Raw genomic sequence first — 12,402 nt, forward strand, 5'->3', positions numbered from 1 at the left:
CCACTGAGCCACAAAGGAAACTCCAAGGATTTTTTTTTTTTTTTTCAAGAAAATCCCTCACCAAACCACTCTATCTACTGCCAAACCAACCACAGTAGGACTTCATCTCTTCTGAGGTTCTCAAGTTTGCTGTACTGCAACTTCTTAAGAATTGTGAGGAAGGAGGGAGTTCCTGTCATAGCTCAGCAAGTTATGAACCTGACTAGTATTCATGAGGATGCAGGTTTGGTCCCTGACCTCGCTCAATGGGTTAAGGAACTGGTGTTGCCATGAGCTGTGGTGTAGGTCGCAGACTCGGCTCGGATCTGGTGTTGCTGTGGCTGTGGCGTAGGCCAGCAGCTACAGCTCTGATTTGACCCCTAGCCTGGGTGCCTCCTAGGAACTTCCTTTAGGGTATATGCGGCCCTAAAAAGAAAAAAAAAAAAAAAAAAAAAAGGCGGGAGGGGGTGCTTGTGAGGAAGGAAAACAAGAGTTAAGGACACATTTTAAAACAAGAGAATTAGAGAAAAGGCAAAGATAACACAAACCATCATGGCCTGGAACAAAGCAGGATGCCTCTGTGCCCTCTCCCAAGAGAAAAACCAAAAGTCAAGGGAAGGAGATGGAAGCGAAAGACAGAGGGAGGGTAAGCCTAAGTGTGAATGTGGATGTGGAAGGCAAGCAATAGGGAAAACCCAGAGATAACACTGGGGCAGTGCTTCTCAAGGTGGGATTCCCAGAACAGTAGCATGTAAATTCTTGGACCCATCCCAGACCTAAATCTGGTGATGGAACCCAGAAATTTGCATTTTAACAAGCTGTGATTCACACTATGTTGGGAATTACTTCTCTAGATGGCCTTAATGATTAGGAGGAAGATGGCTTTGGGTTGCTTTTGTTATATAACGTCGTTATCCAAAATTCCACTCATAAGAATCTATTGTTTGGGAGAAGTAAACTGGAGTTATGGACAACAGCTTGATTTTTATACTGATAAATTATATTATGGAAGCAAATATTTCTCAAATGCACAGTCTCCATGGCAAATGTTCCCCTTCTGGCACTTTACAGTACTGACTTGTATTATCATATGGGAGCTTCCTTCCCATTAGAATGTAAATCTTGTAGGAGCAGAAACAGTTTCATATATAATTGTATATATGTGATATCTAAAAATATATATATCTTACACTTCAGTATACCCAGCATAATACCTTTCTTACGATAGACAGTCAAGAAATATTTGATCAATGAATGAATTGAATGAATTCTTCTCTAATGATATCTAATTACTTCCAAAAGAAAAAGTGGGCTATTTCCACAGAGTTGTTTATTTATTGTATGGTGTAGCTCCATAGAAATAATGCAAAAATACTTTGCACATTGTATATTAAGTACTTTCTCCAAGGATCTGAATACATTTCAGATACTACATTCTGTTTGTTCTTACCTTGCTCTCTTTAACAAAATTGCAGACATAATAACAGGACTGACCAAGATGGCATTCAGGGTATTTGTTTATCATCAGATACAGGGTTGCCAGATCTAGCAAACAAAAATATAGGGTGGCCACTTAAATTTGAATTTTTAGATAAACAACAATTTTTGTAGTCTAAGTATGTCCCATTCAATATTTGTGATACACATATACTAAAGAAGTATTCAGTGTTTATCAGAAATTTAAATTTAACTGAGTGCCATGTACTTTATCAGGCAGAGCTATTCAGGTGGAACTTTCTTTTAAGACCCAATCTTAATGCAAGCTATTACATTTAGAATGAGTAAGCAGTGAGGTCCTACTGTACAGCCCAGGGAACTATATCCAGTCTCTTAGGATAGAACATGATGGAAGACAGCACGAGAAAAATAATTTGTGTGTGTCCCATTCAATATTTGTGATACACATATATATACACACACACACAGACATACATGACTGGGTCACTGTGCTATGCAGCAGAAATTGGCACAACACTGTAAATCAACTGTACCTGAATAAAAAAATTTAAAAAGAGAAGGAAAAAATAAAAATTCAATAAGTGCTATATAAAAAAGATCCAATCTTAAGACTTTTTGCTTTAAAAATCTATAGATGAATACAGGCTACCATATGTAGTTGCTTAACAAATATTTGTTGAATGAATGAATGAATGTTCAAATATGTGAGCATGCTTTCCAGAAGAACTTAATTCAGGGGACTTATACATAAATGTATTATTTTCTCAGCAAGACTTAAATTTCTTTTTCTTTTTTTCTGCATACAAAGACTATATTGTCTCTGTGTTCCCACTTGTGTTTTCTTCATCAACAAACAGTAGATGTCTGGGTCTCTTCTGAATCATATTATCAACAGCCCATTCAATGGTCACTTATGCCCATTAGTGTCCTCTGCACAGATGATCATTGTGTTTGTTACTTTGAGAAGCTCAGCTATTTCATCCATGAATTTTATATAAATAGATGCAGCAATGAGAGGAACATAACAATGTCATCATAGAGTAATAACAGTGAGATCAAGATTGTAATGTGATAGTCCTCTTACAGAGCTTGGGCTATGAATTGTATCAAGCCAGTGGAGCAATGAACAAGTATAAGATCTGAAGTAAGAAAGCCTTGGTTTTATCACTTTCTGACTGAATGACTTTAGGTGAATTCTGCAATCAATCAGAACCTCAGTTTTTTGCTGTACAAGATACAGATTTTAATAGCGTTTAGTTTACATGGTTGCTCTGAGAATCAAATAACAATGTATGTGAAAGCACCTGTAATACTTTATTTTTATTTTTTAAATTACTCAATGAATTTAGCACATCTGTAGTTGTATAATGATCATCACAATCCAGTTTCACAGGATTTGCATTCCACAACCCAAGCACATCCTGTAATACTTTAAAATAAAAATATGCAGGCCACTTAGGGACATGTATGTTACATATTATAGCAGCAGGATATATTTTGTAGCATAATCTAGAGAGCAGGAAATTGTTAAGCAGAGAAGAAGGAAATAATGGAGTTCAGGTGGTGTCATATTCTTAGCTATTAGTGTTTGGCTGAGAGACCTTCAGGAGGTTACTCTACCTCTCTAATGGAGAGACCATCTTCTGGGGATGCTAACATCTACCCCTTCATAAAGTTGTAAGAAAAGTCAAATAATGTGGATGGAGGCCCTGAGATCTTTGAAATTCTGCTTGACATCAAAGCTTTTTAGTTGCCACTGAAGCCACAGAAGTCCTGTGAATGCAATGTGTCCCCAGTAAGCAACCTCCCCTAGACAGCTTCACAGTCCAAACTGGCACCCAGACCACACCCCTGGAACTGAAGGGAAAGGCTGGCAGGTGGTCCTGTAGGCCCCCCTCCAACTAAACTTCTCTGGTGGAGAGTAAACTCTGCAGCCAGTGAAGGCTCTATATGACTTGCTGCGAGCACCCTCCCCTTCTTGTCACTGAATCTTTCCCATTTTCTGTTCTAATCTGATTTTCTCAATTCAGGGGACCTGCAATTTCCAGGACCTCTTCTGCTTTCCTTGCCCCTGTCCCTACTCCCCTCTTCCTTCCCCGCTGTTTGCCCTCTCACCAATCACCCAGTCTTGGTTTTTGGACCCCACACCATACTCACTTGAAGAAGGGGATTGGCTAGAACAGATGATAGAGAAACCAAGGAGATGTGAGTGCCACATAGGGATGATGTTTCAGAAAAGTGTTCTGGTAACAGCGTTCACTGTCCTTCTACAGCCCAGGAGAAGTCTGGTTAGAATAAGGAAGAATTACAGACTAAATGGGTTCCTGCTGAGTTCCCAATACAGAGATCACTGTTCAGAATTGGGATGATTCACCCCGAATTTTGGGCAGACCCTCTGCATCTACTAACTTAACAGTATCATTCTTCCTTCTTTTTTTCCTCACCTGTCAATCATGGTACAGTAAGGGTGAGTCCAGGTCCACAAGAAGGAGTTGAAAAGTGACATTTTAGAGAGCAGGCATCTAAAACTGGAGAAAAATATATGCATTCACTACTTTTCCACCCAAGGAATTATAAAGGACACTACCTTTTCCTCAACTGAAGTCTGGTTTTTCAGCCCTCAGATCTCAATTGTTGTCCACTAAGAAATCCTCTGTCTATGCTATTATTTACTGGCATTTTATTCACAGAGCCTCTTCTTTCCATTATCCTATGTGGCTAAGACTAGCCTAGACCCTTAACTCTGAATTGCATAGCTGCAGTATAGTCACTCGCTTTATTGATTATCTGAAACATTTTTTTTTTAATCCTGCTTTGGCTTCCCCATGCCATGCAAGTCATTTTTCAGTTGATTTCATTTATCACCAGTTCTTTCTGCTAAAGGGAACAGTTGGGTTTTTCTCAAAATGATTGCATAGTCTGTGCAAAGTGCTTTATCACTTTAATTTTCAAAATACCTTCATGAGACAGTAAATACAGGTACTTACTGTATTATTTCTCAAGTTACAGATAAGGAAACTGAGGCTTAGAGAGGTGAAGTAACATGCCTGGGTCATTCAGCCAAGGAAATAGAATTCATATCTGACTCCTGCATCTGTATGGATCATTTTAAAGTGCGGGGCTTATATGAACTTCTCCATATGTGCCTAATTCTAGTGTCTGCTTTGTACGCTGTGTCCCTTTCTAAGGAACCAGACTTGCCATTCCTGGCCACAAGCTCAGACCTGGAAAGCCATCCACTTAAACTTTTCATTTCTCCACAAGGAGAGAAACAATCAACAGACCACATCCTTTTCATAAGTGTAATGCCAAAGCCCTTTGGGAATCACTATATGCAGGAACATAATGGGAAAGAAAAATTTTAGCATTTCTAGTGAGTGACAGTGTTTCAAATCCATACATAAAGAAATGAGTTGTTTACACCTGACTAATCTGGAAGCACACCGTTTCGTAAGGCGGTTCCTGGAATGCCCATGCTTCCCCAGCACAACACCTGAATAATTATAGCACACTTTCCTTTATGGAGCTCCCAAGTGCTTTGCAAACATTTTTCCTCATTAACTATCACACCATTTTTCTGTGGCAGGATACTCTGTCCTATTTAAAATGTGGGACTGCTGAGGCACTGAGTAATTTTAGCAAGTTGCCCTCAGGTCCTGTGTTGACAAGACCTGGACCATAGCATAGTCCTCAGGGGTGTGGGCTATGGTGGGCAGAAGGCCACTAAATCTGCAAAGGGACATGGCAAGTTCTTGGCCCAACTCCTCTCTCACAGAAGGGGAAACAAACCCAGGGAGATGAAAATGCTTAGAAAGCCCGGGGTTGCACGGATAATTAACAGCCGAACCAATACTAGGTGCATACAAACAACATACATATATAAGGCTCTGGTGGGGAAGATGACAACTGTGAAGAATCAATTTATAGTCAGATTAGAAGAGTGTGAAAGTAAAAAGCCATCACCACTGACCTTGCCTAGAGGAAAAATACACTCTAAAAAGGTGAAAGATTCAAACAGCAGGAGCATTTTTAACACAAAGTTTCAACTTCTAGCAGCCAGAATACCATCTGGAACTTAAGAAGGCACACTTCCCATTAAAGGTGATAGGTGGACATATTTTAAAAGATAGCTGGCCGGCCTATCATAGGCTCTAGAAAGTGTACTGAAAGCACAAGGATGGCAAAGACCAGCTTGAGTTCCAAGCATGTTTACAGTTGATGGAAATGTTCTAACTAAAAATAACATGCATGACTGTCTCTGTTAGGGAATCTCTTGTTTCAAAAAAAAAAAAAATGTACCTACATAAACACGATGCATAGACTGAACTCTTCATTTAGAAACTAGGCTTCCCTAAATTCCCTCATTCTAGCCTAAAAGTGAAACTCCTCTCTTCTAACCCTGGGATATTATGGCTCATGCTATTTCATCAGTGAGAATGAAGGGAAAGAGACTCGAAGACAGCAGAGGGGAGAGGGAGCTAGGCCAAAACATTTGTGAATAACTAAAGGAAAAAGTTCAAAGATAAATGAAATTGGTTCCAAAATATATAAATTCCTGAACCAAACAGCCATTTCTTAAGATTGTGTGCTTCAAACCGTATCTTTTTATGTTTATAAACACAATGAAAAAGCCTTCTGATGAGATCAGGTTTCATAAAACAGATCATGAACATAAAGCACCAACCCTCAGCCTGACACACAGTAAGCATGCAATACGTGGTGATGTTTTTTCATCACCATTATCACCGTGACACATCCAGCCTCTTCTGTTTCATGATGGAAAAAGTGGAACACAGTCCAGGCACATATTGTAAATGGAAGCTGACTCAAATTCAAGAACTAGATGTCCGACCCTAATGCATTGTCCAGATGTTGAAACATTACCCCAGAGAGTTTCCAACACTTTGGGCTTCAGACTGGGTTGGGGAAGAGTACATGGACAGCTCTCTTCTCTGAGCTGGGTGCCTCCACTGGACAGTCAGCAGTGAGGAGGGAAAGATGGAAACACCTTAAGGTTGTTCATCTCACCCACTAAGAGCAGAGCTGACAACAAACAGCACCAACAGATCAAGTCTCTGTTTATCCAAAGAGATGTTATGGGCCCATGAATATTACTTCTAGAAGAACACTTCATGTTCATTCAGTGACAGTATTTTTAATTACATTACAGTTTTTAGCTAGCTTGATCATTTGATTTCTAAGCCAACAGCAAAACAAAGCAATAAAGTGAAGGGAAGTGGGGGGGGGGTTCAGCCAAAACACTGAGAGCAAAGGAAGAGAAAACTATTTTTAAAATTGACCCAAGAGTTCACAAAAAGCGTATGGAACCATTTAATGGGGGGGGGGGGGTGGTGAGATAGTCTTATAATAAGAACACCATGCAAGTATTCCCACACCACTCTTGGTGGTCTGCAAAGTGATTTCATATGTATTTTATGTCAACAGCAGCACAGTGAGGTAAGTAGAACTGTATACCTCCGAGGCATTTGGAGATTTGTCAGAGTGGCCTGCCGTGTGTTGGGGCCTGGATTTGAATAGGACCATTTGACTCTGAGATCATCGTGTTGTGTACCACCTACTCACCCTGCACACCACACAGGGTCAATCTGCAGCTCACTGCAGTCCAGACAGAATAGCCAATTAACTCTCTGAAGTTGCATTTTAAGAAGACTTCTATCTAGAATAGATAAAAATCAAAGGCATAGCTCTTCAGAATGAGTTCTTCCTACGTTGGCCAATATTTTCCAGACCTATAATCAAGGCATGAGTGCAGTGGACTTCCCGTGTGGCTCACAATCAAGCCATGAGTGCATTTACTCCATACTGGAAATGGAGACTGTCCCCAAAGAGCCAAGCTAAGTGACCTCTGCCCTTAGTTCCTGAAGATCCTAGAGAGCCCCATGTCGCCAAAGAACTTTTCCCTCTTTTGTTTCTTATGTTTGCTTGCTACTGTAAATGGCAAACACACAGTTAAATCCTGTAATGATGGCACTACAAATGATCCCCTTGAAGCAGCTCTCCCTTTTCTCCACAGAATGCCCTTGGAAGACTTTTAGCAGAGACTGTCATGTGGCTTTCAGAGAGAGCCATTTTCTGGCCTGGGGAAATGGAAAATTCTAGACTGGCCTGGCAGCCCCTGAAAGCAAGGTTTCTCCCAACATGAGAGGCCAGGAAGGACGGGAGCTTTCCAATCAGGGGTGATTCCCTTAACAATCCAATTTTTTTTTTTAATTTGTTTTTGTTCTTGTTTTTTGTTGTCTTGTTTTCCTGTCTCTCATCCTCCCTCCCTCGCTCTGTCTCGCTCTGTCCTGTTTGCTCTCTCTTCCCACGTGAACAGGTGAGAAGCCCCACCAATGCAGCATCTGCTGGCGCTCCTTCTCCTTAAAGGATTACCTTATCAAGCACATGGTGACACACACAGGGGTGAGGGCGTACCAGTGCAGTATCTGCAACAAGCGCTTCACCCAGAAGAGCTCTCTCAACGTGCACATGCGCCTCCACCGGGGCGAGAAGTCCTACGAGTGCTACATCTGCAAAAAGAAGTTCTCCCACAAGACCCTCCTGGAGCGACACGTGGCCCTGCACAGTGCCAGCAACGGGACCCCTCCCGCGGGCACACCCCCAGGGGCCCGCGCTGGCCCCCCAGGGGTGGTGGCCTGCACGGAGGGGACCACTTACGTCTGCTCCGTCTGTCCAGCAAAGTTTGACCAAATCGAGCAGTTCAACGACCACATGAGGATGCATGTGTCTGACGGATAAGTAGTATCTTTCTCTCTTTCTTATGAACAAAACAACAAAAAAGAAAACAAACAAAAAAAGCTATGGCACTAGAATTTAAGAAATGTTTTGGTTTCGTTTTTACTTTCTGTTTTTGTTTTTGTTTCGTTTCATTTTGTACTACATGAAGAACTGTTTTTTGCCTGCTGGTACATTACATTTCCGGAGGCTCGGGGGAACACGGGTTCTCCCAGCCTCCCTCGGATGGTGGCCTTAAGGCCTGGTAGTGCTTCAGGAGGTCCACTGGTTGGATCTCTAGCTACTGGCCTCTAAATACAACCCTTCTTTACAAAAAAATCTTTAAAAAAAAAAAAAAAAAAAGTAAAAAAAATTTTTTTTTCACTTGTGAAGAGCACTACAAAAATATATAACAAAATCTAAAAGGCCTACTGTCTTTAAGTACACCGCTTGCAGTGTTTCAGTGGACATTTTCACAATTCTGGCCGCTTGGACTTCACAGTAACCAGTTAAAACTGTGGAATATCACTTTCTGGTTGAAAACCCAGAGGAAAAGGCCCTGCTGTTTTCCACCTACCACATTGTCTGATTTCCTAAAAGGGCTGTGGGGGTGGGGAGGGGTGTGGGTTTGGTGATGTGGGAAAGGCAAATGGCAGGCTTCTCCCCAAAATGTCGCTCCGTCCACTCGCCCTGGCCCACCCCCTCCCTATTCCCCCTTTCAGCAGAAGCCAGGAAGATTTGGACAAGCATCAAGCAACAGTGGCTATCGTATTTATTCAGTGTCTTCGCTGAGCCTCAGCCTCAGCACAATCAAGAGGGACTTTCATGAAAGGCAGGAATGCAGATGAAACAAAGATATCAGAGGTTTGCACCTACGTTTCTAGGTACAAGAGAAGGATTATTTCCAACAATCTTTGCAAAAACAAAAAAACAAAAAAAAAGGTGTCAGGATATATTCTTGTGGAAGAGAAAAAGAAAGAGAAATGGAGGGTGGGGGGATAATAAAAAGTTCTTGAGGCTTTTTTAATTCAAAATTTTATAGAGGGGCAAAAGTGACGTTTACCAGATAGAATGCTGATTTTTTTAATATATTTACAACAGTATTTGTGTAAAAAAAAAACAAAAAAAGTGAGATTGTTAAAAGTAATTTTTTTCATTTTGGTTTTGCATACACTGCCACCAATCCCTTCTCTTTTATTTTATTTCACACACATATATATATTTTTTGGTAAGTCAAGACTGTTAAGGTTAGCGTTACTGCTTCCAGATAGAAAGAGTAAAAGGCAATTAAAGTTATATTTGAAAGAGAGGAAGGATATTTTCTTCATATTTTTTTAAATTTTTCTTAATTTTTATTATTTTAAGTATTGCCTGGGTTGATGAGGGCCTCTGGCCAACCCATCCCTGCTGTAATTTGAACTGCTGCTTTGTATTTTGATACGTAGTTCTTTGACTTTTAGCAAGCTTAAGTTGCTCCACTGAATATTTTTTTTTTCAACTGATTCATCTAGAATTCTGTTCTTTTTCATGGGAGGGACTTTATCTTTCAGAAACAGATTTCTTGCTTCTCTGAAAGTTCATCGAGATCTTACGATTCTAGAATTTCTATTGACTTTACTTTTTTTCTTTATGAAACACTAGTCGTCTAGAGGTCTTGACAAATGGGCTCTTTCCTTTTGTGGTCAGCCAGGAGGAGGAGTTCACAGAACTCTGCTGTCCCTCCTCACCCTTCACAGCTACAGAGAGCAGCGTTATCAGAAGCCTGGCGCAGATCAGGCGGCCTCGATGCCAAAACTTCTTCGATCCTTTCAAAAATCATCTTCTATTTCCATCATTATTGAGAGGGCTAAGTAAGATGATTGCTCTTTAGATGGTTTATTAACCCTTGCTTTGGGGTAAGGTTTGAAAGAAACTAACAAAAACCTCCCAGATGCCAACATCCATCATTCAAAAGGCCACCAATTCATTGCATTATCTTCGATGCCACTCTCTCTTCCTAGTTGGGATTTCTCTCCTCGGTCCTGATCAAGGTATTGGAATAGAGATTCTTCCATGATAGACAGTGTCCTAAAGGGATTCCAACTCAAATGTAGGAATTCTTTAAACCTAACAAAAACACCAAAGGTGATTTCATTGTGGGACATATTTTAATGCCTTTAGAGGGAAAAGTAAATCTTTAAACAAAGCGGAAACACTAAACTACAGTTTTTTAAAAAAAGAAGAAAAGAGAGTGTTTTAGCTTCAGAAATTACATTTTAATTTAATTTTCCTATCAGCAGCTTACTTACAGAAACTGTGCAACAAATGAGAAATCTTCCAAGGGAGGCAACTCTATGATAACTAAATTAGTTTTACTCATGCTTTTTAAAATTGGTAAACTTGTATCTTTTCCACAAGTTTTTGGTGATGATTAGTAGGGTTAGTGTGGCTGGAGTATATGTGAGTTTGATTTGGTCCTGTGGTCCTTAATTCAGTAAATATTTTGCTAGAAGTTTTCATGTGGATTTGGATGATTGACTGACCTTTAAGTATCACCCATAATGACTTCTAAAGAGTCCTGCCAGGAATTATGTGTCCAAAGTTGACCTGTTTTAAAAATTAGTGGGAAACAGCTTCAGCAGTAAGAAAAGGGCCATTTTCTCTTGCTAATTTTGCTTTTCGAAATAGTCATCTTTAGTAAGCCTCCAGTATTTCCACTTATTACCAAGAGAGGGAGCATTAGTTAATTAACCATGTCATAGAATTTTGGTATTTTGATAAGCACGTCGTTCAACTCATGGTATAAAAAAGGAAAAAACTGACATTAAGAAAAATATCTTTTTAATCTAGAGGAAAAAGATATGAAATCACTTAGCATATGTTACAAATGAAAGAAGGCCAAAAGTCACTTTAAAATATTTTGAATTATTTGAGAGTAGCTGGTTTAAAATAGTATCCTTATTCAAACCTTAGAAAAGTAGACAGATACTATAGGACCTCCAGAAACTTGATCTTGGATACCATTATGGGCCACGTTTAGCTATCTGCTTCTCAAATCTGAGGGAGACCCATTTGCCTTAATGTTGATTTGCCACGTAAAAATCTAAGTAATTGGGTTAAAACCTACCTTTCGTTATAGAGCACATAGGGGGGGAAATACCAGTTGGGTTTAATCCTTGCATTCTTCCTTTTCCTCAAATGAAGTATCTGTCTTTGTAAAAATGTTGGCGGACTCCCAGAGAATTCCTGGTGAGGTGATGTAATCATTATAACAGCATGGACCATCCAGGTTGGCATAGCAGTAGACTTTTTCTTACTGTGTGTCTATTCCTCATGAACGTCTCATGGTCCAAAATAGTTGACAGATTGTTCTTTGGGAGAGGAAGAAGCTCGATCGGAGTGGAAGATCTAATCTAGGGAGCAGTGAACTTTCTGTGGGGCGTTTACTCCATGCTCTGGCCTTTGAAAGGGCTGCTTTCCAACTGACCTACATTTTAAGTCTGTACCTATTTCAAAAGGATAGAGTAGCTTTTAGTTTGTCAATCCTTACTTTTAAATTAAATAATCACCAATATCTTAAGAATGGGGAAACATTTTACTTCAAGAATAGAAATGAGCATGGATTCTTTTATTTTTTAGTTTCAAATCCAACAATCTTCTTACATTTAGAACTTTATGCTAGGATGCTATGAGTGCTAAAAAAAAAAAAATTTCAGTACCCAGAAAAAAGGAAAATAGATGAAATTGAAGCAAATGTTCCAGATTTAAGATTTCTTAGGATGAATACTGAGAACAAGAGCTGGTATGAAAAAGTACATTATTTTTAGCAATTTATGATATAAACTGGATTAGCTGAACAAAGGATAGGATAAAAACCAAAGAGGAAGGTTTATCTCAAGACATTTAGATAAAGTCTACTAAAAATAAAATTTCCCAGCACTAAAAACATAGGTAGCATCTCAGCAGAGCAGGCAATTTTTCCCCATTAATATAATAAATGCCAATATTTGTAACCTCCAAAGCCCCAAATGTGTAAAATAGAGCCCCAAAAAGGAGGGAGTATGGACACATGGATCTGATACAAATCTAAACATGGAAAAAGACTGAGAAACAAGCCAGGCCAAAAAAAAAAAAAAAAATCTGAACTAAAAGTTTCTACATCAAAACATTTCTTAGTATACAGTTTGGTAAACTTTAGCTCTTAATAACAGCATTTATAGACTTTTCCTTCCCCAAATTCCTAATGCTCCA

At 39.6% G+C, this 12,402-nt stretch overlaps 2 protein-coding genes across 48 annotated transcripts in view; both read left to right on the forward strand.

The window, feature by feature from the left end:
- The window catches only part of ZBTB20 (zinc finger and BTB domain containing 20), a 792,790-nt gene extending 784,212 nt beyond the window's left edge, over positions 1 to 8,578 (forward strand). For all 47 annotated transcript variants that reach the window (XM_084991206.1, XM_084991226.1, XM_084991215.1 and 44 more), the window contains one exon: positions 7,775 to 8,578. In XM_084991206.1, the coding sequence (XP_084847332.1) occupies positions 7,775 to 8,196 (422 nt within the window). In that variant the 3' untranslated portion in view covers positions 8,197 to 8,578. The remainder of the gene's footprint in view (positions 1 to 7,774) is intronic.
- Positions 7,207 to 12,402, forward strand: part of NAA50 (N-alpha-acetyltransferase 50, NatE catalytic subunit) — a 574,571-nt gene continuing 569,375 nt past the window's right edge. Inside the window, exon 1 of the mRNA XM_084986776.1 lies at positions 7,207 to 7,244. The gene's annotated coding sequence lies outside the window, so the exon portion shown is untranslated. The remainder of the gene's footprint in view (positions 7,245 to 12,402) is intronic.

The sequence above is a fragment of the Sus scrofa genome, chromosome 13 (genome assembly GCF_054392235.1).
Source record: "Sus scrofa isolate SSC_HxYL_T2T_F1_AM1 chromosome 13, Sscrofa_HxYL_maternal_Yorkshire_Landrace_v2.0, whole genome shotgun sequence".
In the NCBI taxonomy this organism is placed as follows: Eukaryota; Metazoa; Chordata; class Mammalia; order Artiodactyla; family Suidae; genus Sus; species Sus scrofa.